Source organism: Peromyscus leucopus, chromosome 1 (assembly GCF_004664715.2).
Source record: "Peromyscus leucopus breed LL Stock chromosome 1, UCI_PerLeu_2.1, whole genome shotgun sequence".
Taxonomy (NCBI): Eukaryota; Metazoa; Chordata; class Mammalia; order Rodentia; family Cricetidae; genus Peromyscus; species Peromyscus leucopus.
In genome coordinates, this window is record NC_051063.1 from 166,368,131 (window position 1) to 166,386,600 (window position 18,470).

Here is an 18,470-nt window from a genome sequence, read left to right on the forward strand (position 1 = left end):
GTGGCTCAAGTCCAGACAGAGATCAGACCTCTCGGCTATCTCTGGGATTGTCAGCTGGAGCCCTGAGAAGATGAAATCTCTGAGAAAAGAGGGAGCACCCCGGAGAACACCCACCAGGCTGCTTTGCTCCCTGTCCTTGGGGTACTCTGACCTGCTTGGTTATTGTACCCCCTAGGATCTGCTACCTACTCTCCGGTTCCAGCCACAACATGTGGTGCTGCTTCTGCAGCAGTAGAATAGTTTCCTTTTAAAATGAAGCCTAACGCAGGGAGCAGGTGCCCAAAGGCTAAAAGGTCAGGAGTGACAGGTTAGTGAGATGCTCCTGTGGCTTGGATTAGGGACAAACCAGGGAGCCGACCAACACGTAAGTCAGCTTAGTCAGGTATGCTGGCTCATGTCTCAGGTGGAGAGCCTCGACCTCTATCTAACGTGGGTCTAGTTTCCGTATGTCCACATTCTGTTCCCACATCTCCTGGCAACAATAATAATAAAGTGGTGCCATAAACTGAAAGAAATACTGTGTGGGCCAGCCTAGGCTTGAGTGTGGACACAGAGGTCATGGAGCAAGAAGCAGCCAGAGCAGGTGAGGGTGATGGCCTGGAGCAATGAGGGATCAGAGACACCCTCTTCCCAGGTTGCAGAAAGCAGTGAGTGGCTGTGAGGCCTGTGGGTCTAGGAGCGTGGGACAGGGAAGGATATGATGGAGGCCAGGCCACAGGAGCTGCTGATGGGGATTGTGTTCCTGAGTTTTAACTCTGCACTAGGGAGCCCCAGGCAGGCTGTGGGCTTGGAGGGTAGGGCTGGGCCTGGTCAGAGACAGACCGTAGGCCCTTACAGACTCACATGCAGGAGGCCTGAAGTGGGCCCGTAGCTGGCACAGGGGCATGATAGGAACTGAGAAGCAGGAGGATGGGCTGGAGAAAGCTTGGCTGGGAGCAGGACAGAGAAGGGTGGGGGCGGGCCAGCCTGGACGTCTAGACTAGAGAAGCGGTGGGGCAGGGGACTCGGGGGAGGGTCCAGAAGCACTGTCTGTCTTTCCTAAGTGGGGTGTGTGTGTGTGTGTGTGTGTGTGTGTGTGTGTGTGTGTGCGCGCGCGCGCGCGCGCTATCCTCACACATTAGAACATGTCATGTTGTGAATTCCTACTGAAGGTATCTGTAATAACTAATCCAGTCTTGTGGGATTGGGTGTTCACTTGTGAGCTCACACACAGTCACCAAACGTGCAGATTCCTAGGCCTGGAGGTAGCTCAGTCAGTACAGTGTCTGGCCAGCACCCCATGAGCCAGGTGTAGTGCACACCTGTAATCCCAACATTGAGGAGGTAGAGGCAGGGGGATCAGGAGTTCAAGGTCATTCTTAACTGCAGAGTGAATTAAAGGCCAGCCTGGGCCACATGACATTATGCCTCAAAAAACTAAAACTTTAATAATACTATGAAGGTTGCGTTTTAACTGGTGGATGAAACTCCTCTGAGCAGAGGCTTTGGGAACTGGACCCTTGGTTCCCCCACACTCAGCACTGCCATCCAGAGCTGTGGCTCTGGATCCACTAATTGAGTTCTCACAGCAAATCTAGTAAAACATGAATACCACGCTTGACAAGTGTGGGCCTTGGGTGTGTTTGTGTGTGCGCATGCACACGTGTGCATGTGTATGTGTGTGTGTGTATGTATCAAGGACACTCCATCTTAACTCATCACTCTCCTTTCCCATCTGCTCTCCCGTGAAGGTACCTGGACAGTCCCGAGCTCTTCGTGGGACTTTGTAGCCGCAGGAGCAGGGCCTCAGGTGTGTCCTAAATGGGGAGAGGCAGTCAGGCCCCGTGGCCTGGAGGCCTTTCGTTACCATCTATGTTTTTCCTCTTTGGGTTTTCCCAGTTACATGTGTACTGTGTGTATGCTTGTAGGAAACAAACAGAACCATGTAAAAATGGATAATGTCAAGCCGGGCAGTGGTGGAGCACGCCTTTAATCCCAGCACTCGGGAGGCAGAGGCAGGTGGATCTCTGAGTTTGAGGCCAGCCTGGTCTACAGAGCTAGTCTAGGACAGGCACCAGAGCTACACAGAGAAACCCTGTTTCGAAAAACCAAAAAAAACCAAAAACAAAACAAAAATGGATAATGTCTCCCAATGATAACTGTGGACACACACATAATTCTTGGGTTGTTTTGGAGCTGGGAATGGAATCCAGGGCTGGTGTGTGCCAGGCAAGTGCTTACCACTCAGCCACATCCCCAGCCTTTACACATCCTTTTGTCTTCTTTTACTTTTAATTGAACTTTATACATTTTATCTATTTAATTTGATACAGGGTCTCCTATCCAGCCTAGACTGACCTCAAACTCACGGTGTACTCCAGGCTGTCCTTGAACTCCTGGTCCTCCTTCCTCTACCTCCCAAGTGTAAGCACCATGCCTGCATACACATACCTTTCTTTACATTTTATCTCTTTATTTTTACTTTGCTGTGTGTGTGTGTGTGTGTGTGTGTGTGTGTGTGAGAGAGAGAGAGAGAGAGAGAGAGAGAGAGAGAGAGAGAGAGAGAGAGAGCATGAGTGTGGAAGTAAGAACACACCTTCAGTGCTCTCTTTCCTGAGGATCCTGTGGGTTTTAAGGATCAAACTCAGGTTGTCAGTCTTGGTGGCAAGTGCCTTTACCCACTGAGCCATATTGATGGCCCTGTAACTTTTGTTTGTTTTTTTGAGACAGGGTTTCTCTGTGTAGCCCTGGCTGTCCTGGAATTCACTCTGTAGACCAGGCTGGCCTCGAACTCACAGAGAGCTGCTGCCTCTGCCTCCTAACTGCTGGAAGTAAAGGCGTGCGCCACCACCGCCCAGCAGACCCTGTAATTTTTTAATAGAATTATAGTACCCAGATTGGGTCCCTTGTTTTCCTTGTTTGAGACAGGTAGATTGTGGAGGTCTCTCTCTTTTTTTTTTTTTTTTTTTTTTTTTTTTTGGTTTTTCGAGACAGGGTTTCTCTGTGTAGCTTTGCGCCTTTCCTGGAAGTCACTTGGTAGCCCAGGCTGGCCTCGAACTCACAGAGATCCGCCTGCCTCTCCCTCCCGAGTGCTGGGATTAAAGGCATGTGCCACCACCGCCCGGCTTTAAACGATTTTTTATAAAGCACAATGAGGACTGTGTGGACCAAATAGTGGGGTGCTTGAAAAGCAAGGGTGAGGTCCCAGTGCCCTACCTCCGAAACTTAACATTTCAAGCAAAGAGAGTTGAGTGGTATAGAGAGTGAGCCTCCTGCCCCCCCCCCACACACACACAGCCCTGCTTTGCAGAGCAGCCTTAGTGCTAGCGTGGCGAGCATGTGCATCAGTGGCTGGCTGGCACCTCGGCGGTGGCCTGAGACACATGCTTTGTTGATTTATGTGTTTATTTATTTTTGGTTTTTTGAGGGTTTCTCTGTGTAGCCCTGGCTGTTCTGGATCTCACTCTGTAGACCAGGCTGGCCTCAAACTCACAGAGATGCACTTGTTTCTGCCTCCCGAGTGCTGGGATTAAAGGTATAGGCCACCACCGCCCGGCCAGATGCTCTTTTTGAAAGTCTGTTTTTAGTTCATGTGTATGACTTTGGTGCCTGCATATATATCTGTACACCAGGATGTGTAGTGCCCATAGAGGGCAGAAGAGGTGTTAGGTCCCCTAGAATTGGAGTTGCAGATGTTTGTGACCCAACATGTGGGCACCAGGGATTTAATTCAAGCCTGATGGACTTAGCTTCTGACTCATCTCTCCAGCCCCAGGTTTTGTGTAAGATCTGGCTTGGTTGGGTGGTTTGTGGTTCATCTGCTGGTGTCCACTGTAGTCCAGCCTCTGTGGCTGTTCCCTGTGGCTGTTCCCGTCTGTAGGTCACTGGGAGGTCTAAGGCTCCAGTCAGACCTCACCTCTGCTTCACCTCTGCTGTGCAGGGGCCCTGTGGGGTAGATTCCTCCACTACTAAGGGAACACACAGAGAAGCCCAGAGTAGTCTAAGGCCTGCCCAGGAGGTGGGAAGTAACATTCAATACTGAGGGAGGAGAGATGAATGTCTGTCGTGGGGGCAGGAGTGCTGTGCATACCAGCCTTGCTCACTGCATCTGCAGTTTCCAGCATGTTGTGAATTTGGATCTCAGCATACATGTGAAAAGCCCGCACAGCACTTATAACCCCACTGCTGGACACAGCAGAGACAGGTGGGTGGTCGGACCTCGATGGCCAGCTGTTCTAGCTGGGTCAGTGAGCTCCAGGTCAGTGAGAGCCTTGCTCAGCGAACAGGGTGGAGAATGATACCTGAGAGGAAGCAGCTGCTGTTGACGTCTGCATTTGACACACACACCCCCTGCACATAGAGAATCGGATACGCACTAGAAAATAAAAATATCACCCTGGGGGTGTTGACGTGACTCAGGGTAAAAGCACTTGCTTCCAGGTCTGATGATGGGTTCAAGCCCTGGGAGCTGTGTGGTAGGATGAAAGGACTCATTTCACCCCAGGCTGTCCTCTGACCTCCACGTCCATGATAGGTAAATGTTAGGGAAGTGCCGCTGGACCGGGGAGATGGCTGGACAGTGCCTGCTGCCCTGCAGAGGACCCAGACCCTCTTCCTGCTCTCTGAGGGTATCCCCCCCCCACGTCATCATTATCGTGCCAGGTGCGGTTGATGCACACCTTTGATCCCAGCACTTGGATGGCAGAGACTAGTGGATCTCCGTGAGTTCTAAGCCAACCAGGTCTATATAGTGAGTTCTAGGTCAACAAGACATAGAGACTCTGTCTCAAAAAAAAAAAACAAAAAACAAAAACAGTGGTAATAAAAATGCTACCATCATGGTATCATCCTGTTTCCCCAGCTTTCAAGAGACATAGGCCGTAGGATTGGTAGGACCAGCCTCTGCTACATACTGGTACATAGTAAATTCCAAGCCAGCCTGGGCTACAGAGTAAAGCTCTATACTTTTTTTTTTTTTTTTTAATTAAAAAAGAGCCCTTTTCTTCTAAGCTGTGTGATGTAAGCATCTGCACTTACTTCCAGGCCAAGGTTACCTGATTTGGCTGATGAGAAATTACACCAGACTTGGGTTGGAGGGCCACAGCAAGACTGAGGCTGTGACAGTTTTATTGAGAGCAATCAGACTTTGTATACCCTTACCAGAAACAGAATATAGTGGCAATGGCCAGGATCAATACACTGTAGTTGCCAGGATATGATGATGTTGCAAGCTCTACGGAGCACACAAGGTTAACGTCTGAGACCAGTGGTCCTGCCGAGCTTCCGTGGCTCCTCCACTACTAAGGGGACACACAGAGAAGCACAGAGTGGCTTCGCTGCCTGAGGGAGTGCCTGGGTTCTCCGGAACTGGAAAGTACACGGTGCCCCAGGAGCCATGAGCTCGAACCTGAACAATCTAGGATGCCTTGCCTCTCAGGCAGCCAGGCCAGGCCAAGCCCTGGTTCCCTGCAGTGTGGCCCACCTCTTTTTATGCTGCCATGAACTAAACAGTGTTTTTCTTTTGAAAATGGTTGAAACCTTTTTCAAAGAAAACGTTGTGGCTTGTGTGTGGCTCATGCTGGTCCCAGTGATGCTCATCTGCTTCTCTTCTGCTCCGTGGCTCCTTTTGTGCACTCTGCTCACATTCCCATCGTGCCCCAGCTACAAGCTGCAGGCCCCATGTTAGAGGTGCACATAGGTTTTTCTCACAGAGATCTCTTGTGAAGTAGTATGGAATGGGAAGTGGATGGGGTGGGTGATTGGCCCCAAGTGACAGCTGCTGACACTGACTGGTGAGCACTCTGGTGTTTGCCATCCACTGATGCTTCCCACACATGGACAGCAGACATGGGGACTTTGAAGTGGCACTGAGCACAGGGGACTGTGGATGCCACCTCGGCCCTCCTGTGCTTTTGGGTGTCTTAACCACAGAGATCCTGCAGGACTACCTGAAGGTGGTGATGGCCCTCAATTACGAGGAGAAGCCGCCTTATGCCATGCTGAGGAACACTCTAGAAGCCCTGCTGAAGGATCTGCGGGTGTCACCCTATGACCCCCTGGACCTCAGGATGGTGCCTTAGGTGGAATCCAGGTGAGGAGGTTGTTGTCTTAACCCCTCACCCCCAACCAGGCTTGTGAGGGCCTGGTTGCCCCAGCCCAGCTCCTCGTAGACCCTTGGTTTCCCCATGGGCTCCTGAAATCAGTTCAAGAGGAAACCTGACAGTAGAACTCAGCCGGGTGATCTGTGGTAGCCAGAACGTTCTGAGGGCACCCAGGTGTGATGATGTGTACCTGCCCCTCTTTTACTGTTTCTTTGAGACAGGGTCTCATGAAGTTCAAATTCTATGTAGCTGAGGCTGACCTTGAGCCCCTGATCCTCCTGTCCGACCAGTCACATTCACCTCATGATTCACCTCATGCCCCCTTCCTGCCCGGCCCTGCCTCCCATCGGCAGTGACTGACTTTGCGCTGCCTTGTCTCAGACCCCTTGCCTCCACACTGCAGGCCCTCAAGGCTGTTGTCCCTCATTGTTAGTGTCCCTCCAGTGCCTCCCAGAAGTGTGCAGCACGGAGGACCTTAACACCCGAAAGTTCCTTGCAACCATGTTTATTATTTTACAGAGCTTCTGACTTGCAGCTTGAAATAGAATGTGAAGTAGTGTATCGAGGCCTTCTGTTTGAACTCATACACCCCTAAAAGAATCCCTTGAGTGCATTCTCGCCGCTCCCTTAGGACATGCGAAGCAGCCTCTCAGTGCTGGAGAACCTGAGTCATCTCCCATAATGTGAAACTTCCTCATCCCTCCACAGTTGTGAATGGAGGTGACTGGATGCTGGTGGCAGCAGTGGCCACACCCTAGGGTCCTCCATCCATGGGCATCCCTGTGATTCCATAATAAACTGTTTTTAATCAATGCCTGGAGAGTCCAGTGTTCACAGTTCTGGGAGAAGCTTTCCCCTCTTCACCCAGCTGCTCAATCCCTTGATTCCAGTGGGCCAGAGTGATAGCGCACACACGAAGCCCAAGGGGCAGAGACCAGCCTTAGCACAGCAAGAAAATGTCAATCAGACAGAATCTTCCAACTGGCTCATTCCTACTTTCATAAAGACAGTCACCCGTCCAGACAGTATGGTACTTCATCTAGCCACCTTCACACCCTCCAGCCTTCTGTTCATACATCCATTCATGCTTCGATCCTTCAGCTACTTTTCTTTCATCCATCTGCCTAGTACTCCATCCTACCAGACAGGGTTTCTCTGCTCTTCTGGAACTCGCTCTGTAGACCAGGCTGGCCTCGAACTCACAAAGATCTGCCTCTGCCTCCTGAGTGCTGGGATTAAAGGTGTGAGCCGCCGCCGCCGCCGCCACAGCCACCACCACCACCACCACCACCACCACCACCACCACCACCACCTAGCCAAGATTTTCTTTATTTATGCATCTGGCTGATTTCACAGCTTAACAAATTGTGACTGGTACTGCAATAAACATGGGCCTGTGGGAATCTCCTGGTGTCATGACTTCCTTTCCTTTAGTGTGTCAGGATTCGTTAATTTTGTTTTATATTTTCTGAGGTACCTCCATACTGGTTTGCATAGTTGCTTCCCAACTTTCCAGTTCCCCGTCAGTGGATAGAATTACGTTTGCCTTCCATCTTCACTAGCCTGGAGTGCTCTGCTCAGCTGTGCTTTGTTTTCTGGATAACCATTCTACGTGAGGAGAACTGGACCCTCACTGGAGCCTGATCTTTGTAATAGTGCCCCGGGGGGTCTGTGTTCTATTCAGTATCCAGTTTTGGGTTTTTGTTTGTTTGCTTGGAGAGGTGAGACAGGACACCACTATGAATTATTGGCTGTCCTGGAACTCACTATGTAGACCAGGCTGAACTCCGATCCACATGCCTCTGCCTCCTGAGAACTGGGATGAAAGGTGTGGATCAGCATACCTGGCTCATTCTTATTTTTCTTTGTCTGCACATGATATTACTTCAGACTTGTCTTCATACTCTGATATTCCTTCTACTTGACCTAGTCCATTGTGAGGTGATAAGCTGGTGATATTTTATTTTTTGAGGAATCGTTTGTGTGTGCAGCATAGACTGGCCTGGAACTCAGAGCAGCCCCTCTGCCTCAGTCTCCCAAGATTTAATGTCTTGAGTTTTTGTTTCCAAGGTTCCTATTTTTCTCTTTTACAAAATCCTTATCTCAAGACTGGAGAAAGGGCTCAGCAGTTAAGAGTGTATATTGCAACAACAACAACAACAAAAAAAAAAGAGTGTATATTGCATTTGCAAGTTCAGTTCCAAGCAACAGGTCAGCTCACAACCATCTGTACTGCAACCAGGAGACTTGATGCCCTCTTCTGGCCTCCATGAGCACCTGCACTCACGGTGCACAGACACACATTGTTTTAGTTACTTTTCTGTTGCTGTGATAAAACACTATGATTGTGGGGGTCTCTGTGACTACCTTGTCCAGCAGAGTAATAATCCACAGGAGGCAAGAAGGTAGTTTGTTGCAACAAGACTTAGTAGCCAGTGTTGGTTCAAACTTTGGAAGTCTGATCCTGAGTAGTTTATTTTAGGAATATTTAAGCACAGCACAATTTGGTGAAAATTTTCATGGTGATAATTAGCTCATTATGTACAATAAAGCTTAAGACATGACTATACTGAAACTCTTTGGTTCTATAGATTGCCTACATGTGACACCTTTCATAAAGATAGGTTTTATAGATTGACATGCTATAATAAGGATCTGGGGGAGACATTTTTTCTATAGGTTAATGCATAATCTAAAAAGAATTTGGCCTCCCCTCCTGAAAGTACAGCTAGCATACCCTTTCATCAGCTTGATACAATATAAATTTTTTTTTTTTTTTTGGTTTTTCGAGACAGGGTTTCTCTGTGTAGCTTTGCGCCTTTTCCTGGAACTCACTTGGTAGCCCAGGCTGGCCTCGAACTCACAGAGATCCGCCTGGCTCTGCCTCCCGAGTGCTGGGATTAAAGGCGTGCGCCACCACTGCCCGGCACGATATAAATTCTTATCCTAATAGTGAAATGTTCCACTAAAGCATGTCCAGTGATTAGGCAAAACCATAACTTATTATAAACCACAGTCATCCTAGGGTCCCCCCTGCTAGGTAGCCTTCCTGAATCTATGGGTTGCAGTCTGATTGTCCTTTGCTTTATATCTAGTATCCACTTATGAGTGAGTACATACCATGTTTGTCCTTCCAAGTCTGGGTTACCTCACTCAGGATGATATTTTCTAGTTCCACCCATTTTACTGCAAATTTCATGATGCCATTGTTTTTCTCTGCTGAGTAGTATTCCATTGTGTATATGTACCACATTTTCTTAACCCATTCTTTAGTTAACAGGCATCTAGGTTGTTTCCAGGTTCTGGCTATTACAAATAATGCTGCTATGAACAAAGTTGAGCATTCCTTGGGTATAAGCCCAAGAGTGGTATAGCTGGATCTTGAGGAAGACTGATTCCCAGTTTTCTGAGAAACCACCATACTGATTTCCAAAGTGGCTGAACAAGTTTGCATTCCCACCAGCAGTGGAGGATAGTTCCCCTTATTACACATCCTCTCCAACATAAGCTGTCATCAGTGTTTTTTATCTTAGCCATTCTGACCGGTGTAAGAAGGTATCTCAGAGTCATTTTGATTTGCATTTCCCTCATTACGAAGGATGTTGAGCAGTTCTTTAAATAACTTTTAGCCATTTGAATACTTCCATTGAGAATTCTGTTTAGTTCTGTACTCCATTTTTTAGTTGAATTATTTGGTGTTTTGATGTCCAGTTTCTTGTTCTTTATATATTTTGGAGATCAGCCCTCTGTCAGACATGGGATTGGTGAAGATCTTTTCCCATTCTGTAGGCTGTTTTGTCTTATTGACTGTGTCCTTTGCCTTACAGAAGCTTTTCAGTTTCAGGAGGTCCCATGTATTAATTGTTGCTCTCGGTGTCTGTACTACTGGTGTTATATTCAGGAAGCTGTCTCCTGTGCCAACATGTTTAAGGCTACTTCCCACTTTCTCTTCTGTCAGCTTAAGTGTAACTGGATTTATGTTGAGGTCTTTGATCCACTTGGACTTGAGTTTAATGGATGGCTATAGATGTCGATCTATTTGCAATCTTCTGCATATCAATACCCAGTTATGCCAGCACCATTTGCTGAAGATGCTTTCTTTTTTCCATTGTACAGTTTTGGCTTCTTTGTCAAAAATCAGATGTTCATAGGTGTGTGGATTAATGTTGGTGTCTTCAATTCAGTTCCATTGATCCACGTGTCTGTTTTTAATGCCGATACCAAGCTGTTTTTATTACTATAGCTCTATAGTAGAGCTTGAAGTCAGAGATGGTGATGCCTCCAGAGGTTCCTTTATTGTACAGGATTTTTTTTTTTTTTTTTTTTTGCTATCCTGGGTTTTTTTGTTTTTCCATATGAAGTTGGGTATTGTTCTTGTGAGGTCTATGAAGAATTGTGTTGGGATTTTGATAGGGATTGAATTGGATCTGTAGATTGCTTTTGGTAAGATTGCCGTTTTTACTATGCTGATCCTACCTATTCAAGAGCATGAGAGATCTTTCCACTTTCTGATATCTTCTTCAGTTTCTTTCTTCAAAGACTTAAGATTCTTGTCATATGGGTCTTTGCCTTGTTTGGTTAGAATTACCCCAAGATATTTTATCTTATTTGTGGCTATTGTAAAGGGTGATATTTCTCTGATTTCTTTCTCAGCCCATTTATCATTTGTATACAGGAAGGGTAGTGATTTTTTTTTTTTAGTTAATCTTATATCCTGCCACATTACTGAAGGTGTTTATCAGCTGTAGGAGTTCCCTGGTAGAATTTTTGGGGTCACTTATGTATACTATCATATCATCTGCAAATAGGAACAATTTGAGGAGTATTGGTATTCACTCTTTGAAATTCTGCACTGAAACCATCTGGCCCTAGGATTTGTTTGGTTGGGAGATTTTTAATGACTGCTTCTATTTCCTTAAGGAAAAACCAAAGTATTAATTAAAAATAAAAACATCCTCCACACAGGGTACTTGAGTAAGAGAAGTTGTTGTGGAATATGAGTTTAAGGTATGTTACATTCATTTATGCTGTGGGATATTTGTCGAATGATGAAAAGATGTATTGTATTCTTTTATGTTACATTTGTTTAACTCTGTAAAGCTGTGTTATTTTGCCTGTCTAAATCACCTGGTTGGTCTAATAAAGTTGGCCAATAGCTAGGCAGGAGAGAGATAGGCAGGGCTGCCAGGCAGAGAATAAATAGGAGGAGAAATCTAGGCTCAAGAGCAAGGACTGAGAAGAGTGAGGAGCAAGAAGAGGAGAAAGAGAAGAGGACTTCAGGGGCCAGCCACCCAGCCACAGAGCCAGCCACGGAGTAAGAAGGAAAGAGGGGTGTTTTAAAGAAAGGTAACAAGCCCAGAGGCAAAATAGTAGTTAAAGAGAAATGGGATAATTTAAGAAAAGCTGGCTAGAAACAAGCCAAGCTAAGGCCGGGCATTCATAAGTAAGAACAAGTCTCAATGTAGTTATTTGGGAGCTGGGTGGTGGGCCCCAAAGAGTGAAAAAAAAACCCAAAACTTAAGAGGTGGCAATCACCGCTGACACCATTGAAGCTCCTGGCTTTCTCAGTCTGCCTAAGCACTGACAGCAAAGGAGGGGTCAGAGGTCATGTGCCACCATCTTTCCATTGCTTCCCTTGTGGCAAGCATTGGCTGCCATTCCTCCCACTACCTTGGCCAGATCTCAAAGGGGTGGAACACGGGTCTGCCAGAAGCAGATTCTCTCCAGAGCCCTTTGGGCCTCACACCCCCAGCCATGAGGACTGCTCTGCAGACTGCTCGTGCAAGGGATGGCAGTTCTCGAGTCACCCCCTGGGCCCTTCCCACCCCCAGGATTGCTCCCATGACTTCACTTCCTCATACTCTGAACAAGCTTTGGGAAGCACATGTTTTTTTGTGGGGGAGGGGTGTTTTTCGAGACAGGGTTTCTCTGTGTTGTAGCTCTGGATGTCCTGGATCTCACTCTGTAGCCCAGGCTGGCCTTGAACTCACAGAGATCCACCTGGCTCTGCCTCCCAAGTGCTGGGATTAAAGGCATATGCCACCACCACCAGGCTTTTTTCTTGTTTTTGAGACAGGGTTTCGCTATGTTACAGAGCCCTGGCTGTCCTGGAACTCGCTCTGTAGACTAGGCTGGCCTCAAACTCACTAGAACCTCCTGCCTCTGCCTCCTGAGTGCTGGGATTAAAGGCATTGTAATCAAACTTGCTCAAAAGATGACTCGGACAGCTGCAGGACACAGATGTTTAAATAAGCCCCTGCCTGCATGTAATCTTGTGGAGTTTGCCTTTCTGAACCCTGGGGTGATATGGCTGGGGGCTGCATCTTAGGAGTGCTCTTGGGTAAATCAGTCCTGGTGCCAGTGTCTGATAAAAGCCTCCCCTTTTTGAAGTTGATTCATGGTCATGGTGAATCTCTGAGCGCCCCCGGACGCGTAACATTCTGTTTCCTGAGACCCTGGTGCAAGTGCAGAGAATACCAAAACCAGTTCGCTCTAGTTCCCAAACGGGCTGTCTGCTTAGACAGACACAGCTGGCTGGGAACGTTCCCACCTACCTTCATTCCCAGCAAAGGTGTCATGTTACCTAGAACCCTGCCCTGGGGTGCTGTGTGTCCATTCCTCCAGGTTCCTGCCCTGTTTGAGTTCCTGTCCTCACTTCCTCCAGTGATGGATGACAATGTGGAAGTGTGAGCCAAATAAACCCTTTCCTCCCCAACTTGCTTTTGGTCAAGGTGTTTCATTACAGCAGTAGAGAAAGAACCCTTAGACAAGTTGGTTCCAGGATAGTGGGGTATTGCTGTGACAGACCCCACCATTTTTTTTGGGGGGGGGAGTGTATAAGGACTGTGCAACTTGGGATTAGAAAAGCCACTGAGTGTTCAGATCTCAGTGGGCTCCTGTTCTGTAGGTGCTTCGAAGATATTGGGGTTAGTGCAGACAGTGGCGTTCTGGTTAGGTTCAGAGGGAAGATTAAACTCTCTCCTGGGCCTTTTGTGTGAAGAATGTGTGGTGTCTGGTCAGCTGGGGCTGAGGTCAGCTGTGATTAACAAGAGCCCAGCACCCTTGAAATGAAACCTTTGTGTTACTGGGACAATATTGATGCAGGTTAGCTGGAGCTGATCAGGGATTAAGAAGAGCCCAGCATCACTGAAGTTTTCTGGGAAGTTTCCTAAGAGTCAGCACACACAAGCTGTGTTCCACAGGCAGCTAAGGTTGTAGCTCCTGCTGGCAGCTGAACTTGGTAGTTTAAGAGTCACCCAGGTAGTATACTGGTTTTGAAGGCATGAAGTGGTCATGGAAAGCAGCTAAGGCTTGGCACTGTGAAAGGCCACAAGAGGCTGTTGGTGAAGGTGTAGCCAGAGTAGCAGTGGAAGCCCCCTGGATTGAAGGGGTCATGGAGAAAAGTTGAGGCTTTGTATCATAAAGAGAGCCCTGGAGAACTCTTGGTGAAAGTCTGGCCCATTTGCAGAAGACCTCTGAATTTTGGAGATGCCAGTTCTGTGGGGTGACCACCAAGGACAGCAGCATTGGTGGAGTGGAGCCTATCAGAGCTTAGACTAGCTGTGTGTGCTGCAGAGGACGGAGCCAGAGAAGTGACCCAAGCCCTTTAAAGGATCCCAAAAGATCGTGAATGGATCGCAGACATTGGACGTTGTGTTGAGTTTGATTTTGATTTGATTACAACTGTGATTCTTCCCTTTTGAAGTAAGTATTTATTTTTTATTTTACTTTTTTTTTTTTTTTTTTTTTTTTTTTGGCTTTTTGAAACAGGGTTTCTCTGTGTAGTTTTTGTGCCTTTCCTGGATCTCGCTCTGTAGACCAGGCTGGCCTCGAACTCAGAGATCCACCTGCCTCCCGAGTGCTGGGATTAAAGGCGTGCGCCACCACCGCCTGGCTGTGTTTGACTTTTTAAAGATTGTGGGACTTGAGCCAGGCAGTGGTGGCACACAATTTTAATCCCAGCATTTGAGAGGCAGAGGCAGGCGAATCTCTGTGAATTTGAGGCCAGCCTGGTCTACAGAGTGAGTTTCAGGACAGCTAGGGCTGTTACACAGAGAAACCCTGTTGTGGAATATTTGTTTAACTAAGCAAAGATGTGTTACATTTGTTTATGCTGCATTTGTTTAACTATGTAAGGATGTGTTGCCTTGTCCGCCTGAGGCACCTGATTGGGCTAATAAAAAGCTGAATGGCCAATAGCTAGGCAGTAGAGGGACAGGCGGGGCTGAGGGGCAGAGAGAATAAGGAGAGGAGAGAGAACAAGAGAGAAGAAAGGGAGATGCCCAGGGTCAGCGAGCCAGGCAGCTGCCAGACAGACAGACCCAGGTAGGACAGACAGAATGAAAGGTAAAAAGCCCCAAGGCAAAACACAGACGAAGAGAAACAGGTTAAAGTAAGTTATAAGAGCTAATGGGACAAGCATAAGCTAAGGCTGAGCATCCATAACTAATAATGAGTCTCCACATCATGACTTGGGAAGTGGTTGGTAGCCAAAGGAAAGCCTGCTACAAAATGCTGTTTTGAAAAAAACAAGGGCTGGAGAGATGGCTCAGTGGTTACGAGCACTGGCTGCTCTTCCAGAGGTCCTGAGTTCAATTCCCAGCAACCACGTGGAAGCTCACAACCATCTGTAATGAGATCTAGCTCTCTCTTCTGGCATGCAGGCATACATGCAGGCAGGTCACTGTATACATAATAAATAAATCTTTAAAAAAAAGAACAACAGCCGGGCGGTGGTGGCGCTCGCCTTTAATCCCAGCACTCGGGAGGCAGAGCCAGGCAGATCTCTGTGAGTTCGAGGCCAGCCTGGACTACCAAGTGAGTCCCAGGAAAGGCACAAAGCTACACAGAGAAACCCTGTCTCGAAAAACCAAAAAAAAAAAAAAAAAGAAAAGAAAAGAACAACAAAGATTGTGGGACTTTTAAAGTTTGGATTTGAGGAGTGGGATTCAAGACAGAGTTCCTCTGTGTATGCCTGGCTGTTCTAAAATTCATTCTGTAGACCTGGCTGGCCTCCAACTCAAGAGATTTGCCTCTGCCTCCTGAATGCTGGGATTGAAGGTGTGTGCCACCACGCCTGGCCTAATTTGGAATATTTTATATTGTGATATTATTAATGTGAGATCTTGGGAATGAATAAGAAAGGAAAGGTTGCCAGGCGGTGGTGGCGCACACCTTTAATCCCAGCACTCAGGAGGCGGAGGCCGGTGGATCTCTGTGAGTTTGAGGCTAGCCTCGTCTAGTGAGTTCTAGGACAGGCTGCAAAGCTACACAGAGAAACACTGTCTTGAAAAACAAAAACAACTAAAGAAAGCAAAGGTTGTGGCTTAGTAGTAGTGTCTGTGTGTCAAGCTGACAAGGGGTCAGTTGTGCTGGCTCATTTTATGTCACCTTGATACCAACTAGAGTCACTAGAGAGGAGAGAGCCTCAACTGAGAAAATGCCCATAGGGTGTTTTTTTAGTTAGTGATTGATGGGGCATGGTCCAGCCCATTGGTGATTTCCATCCCTGGCCTGGTGGTCCAGGGTTCTATAAGAAAGCAGGCTGAGCAAGCTATGGGGAGCAAGCCAGTGAGCAGCACTCCTCAATGGCCCCTGCATCAGCTCCTGTGTCCAGGATCCTCCCCTGTTTGAGTTCCTGTCCTGACTTCCTTCCGTGATGAACAGTGATGTGGAAGTGTAAGCCAACTAAACCCTTTCCTCCCCAACTTTCTTTTGGTCGTGTGTTGTGGAATAATCTTTTTGTACGCTGTGAAGATTTGTCACTCCGATTGGTTTAATAAAAAGCTGAACAGCCAATAGCTAGGCAGGATTTTCAGGGCAGAGAAGATGCTTGGAAGAAGAAGGGTGGAGACCAGGAGAATGGCCAGCCAGCGACAGAGGAAGCAGGAGCAGCATGGGCAGTACAGAGTAAAGGTGATCAAGCCACAAGGCAGGACGTGAACAAACAGAAATGGTTAATTTAAGTTATAAGAGCTATAGAAGCAAGTCTAAGATGTTGACCAAGCTTTCATAAGAAGTCTCTGTGTCATGATTTGGGAGCTGGCAGGGGGACAGAAAAATTCACCTATAGTCATGGTGTTTGGGGGGGGGGAAATCCCAGAGAAGGAAATTCAAAAGACTAAACTCGGACTGGAGAGATGGCTCAGTGGTTAAGAGCACTGGCTGCTCTTCCAGAGGTCCTGAGTTCAATTCCCAGCAACCACATGGTGGCTCACAGCCATCTGTAATGAGATCTGGCATGCAAGCAGAACATTTTTTTTGGGGGGGGGTTTTGGTTTTTCGAAACAGGGTTTCTCTGTGTAGCGCCTTTCCTGGAACTCGCTTTGGAGACCAGGCTGACCTCGTACTCACAGAGATCCGCCTGCCTCTGCCTCCTGAGTGCTGGGATTAAAGGCATGTGCCACCACTGCCTGGCTCAGGCAGAACATTGTATACATAATAAATAATAAATCTTTAAAAAAAAAAAAAACTAAACTCCATTCCCACCTCCTCAGGGACCTCCATGCTTAAAGCTGCTCCCTGGGCATCTCAGACACCCAGAAAGGGACAGTGGACAGAAGTACCTGACCCCTGAGAGTGGGCGTCTCAGACACCCAGAAAGGGACAGTGGACAGAAGTACCTGACCCCTGAGAGTGGGCGTCTCAGACACTCAGAAAGGGACAGCGGACAGAAGTACCTGACCCCTGAGAGTGGGCGTCTCAGACACCCAGAAAGGGACAGTGGACAGAAGTACCTGACCCCTGAGAGTGGGCGTCTCAGACACCCAGAAAGGGACAGAGGTCAGAAGTACCTGACCCCTGAGAGTGGGCATCTCAGACACTCAGAAAGGGACAGTGGACAGAAGTACCTGACCCCTGAGAGTGGGCGTCTCAGACACTCAGAAAGGGACAGTGGACAGAAGTACCTGACCCCTGAGAGTGGGCATCTCAGACACTCAGAAAGGGACAGAGGTCAGAAGTACCTGACCCCTGAGAGCGAAGTGTACAATACAGTTACCAGCATTCTGTGCTCGTGATAATAGCTGTCCTCAAGAATGGAGAAGACACAGGGAGGGGCCTCCAGCGAGCAGGTCAAGTGGCAGTATGTCTCAGAGGTTCACACGGGGCCCCCTCCGGGGTCTGGTCTCTCCTCCTGTCCTGACATTCCTGCCCCATGCTGGGGGCCTACAACCCCATGCCATCCCCTGGACAGAGGGTTGTGGGGTCCAAGAAACCTCACAAACCACTCCTCTGCAGGGAAGCCCTCATGACATGGGGTCACCAGGGTGACTGCTTTGCTTCCTCTCTGCCTGCCTCAGTGTCATCCCAGCATCCCACACAGCTCCGCTGGTGCACCGCCCAATGCAAAGCTGGTTGACAGCCTCAGACCAGAGGGTTAGAGCAACCTAGGGCCTCCTTAGATGCCAGCCAGCAGGAAGGTTCCAGTGTCCCTTTGAGAGTTCCTGGTTCATACAGCCCTCTATCACACCAGCTTCTGTTGGTTCTTTGCTCTTTTGTGGGTATGGATGTTGGGGGGCGGGGGCATCAGTCTCCCATGCATTGAGCAGCTGCCTTTCTCAAGGTGAACAGGGAGGCAGCTGTCACGAGGAAGGATACACCCTCTTCTCCAGGGCCTTTCTGCAGGGTAGGAAGCCCACCACCTACCACAGTGACACAGGTCAGAGACCTGTGATGCCAAAGAGTCTTCTGCTGTTTGAAAGATCACATGTAACCCAGGATGGCCTCAAATTCAATTTACAACTGAAGATAAACTTTGGTTCCTGATCCTCTTGCCTTCACCCAGAGTGCTAGGATTACAGGTGCGCCAGCCAGGCCTGGTATGTGCAGGGTTAGGGTTAGAACACAGAGCCTTGTGCCTGCTTGGCAAGCACTTTCCCAACTGAGCCTCATCCCCAGCCTCCTAAGAGGCTTTTGTTTCAGGAGCACATGGACACAGTCCTAAACCTGGTTACCAGGATTATCCATCCCCAGGCCAAGCTCATTCTCCACACTCCCTCCCTGCCCAGGCTTTGCTCCACACTGGCCTCCCCTGTTGTTCCTCACTCTCCCCAAATGTCTAACCACACCCCCCCCCACTTCTTCCCTCTTCTTTGCACACAGTACTGAGTGTCCCTTAGCCGTCTGCTTCAGACTGGACCCAGACCCTCTTGGACACCGGGTACATAGGGCTTCCCCAGGCCATGACGGGGTCTCAGTTGTTCTAGAGGACCTCGTTTGTCAGTGTGGGAGAGCTGGGTGCAGAATCTGGGTAGGGTGCACGTAGGTGGCCTGGTAGGTAGGTGGCCTGGTAGGAGCAGCCCCAGTGACTGTTGGGGTCTCCTGCAGCAGTGCTGGCTCCACACAGGGCCACTGTCAGCTGCCTCCAGGGGATTATTTGGGACCTGCTGC

The 18,470-nt window shown here is 48.4% G+C and overlaps 1 protein-coding gene across 5 annotated transcripts in view; it reads left to right on the top strand.

Moving 5' to 3' along the window:
* Vrk3 (VRK serine/threonine kinase 3) overlaps positions 1-6,893 on the top strand; it is a 31,395-nt gene extending 24,502 nt beyond the window's left edge. Inside the window, exons 13-15 of one of the 5 annotated variants that reach the window (XM_028858867.2) lie at positions 1,731-1,789; positions 5,911-6,070; positions 6,600-6,892. In XM_028858867.2, the coding sequence (XP_028714700.1) occupies positions 1,731-1,789; positions 5,911-6,059 (208 nt within the window). In that variant the 3' untranslated portion in view covers positions 6,060-6,070; positions 6,600-6,892. The other 4 variants (XM_028858868.2, XM_037200462.1, XM_028858869.2 and 1 more) reach the window with 4 other exon arrangements.
* Positions 6,894-18,470: the final 11,577 nt, after the last annotated feature.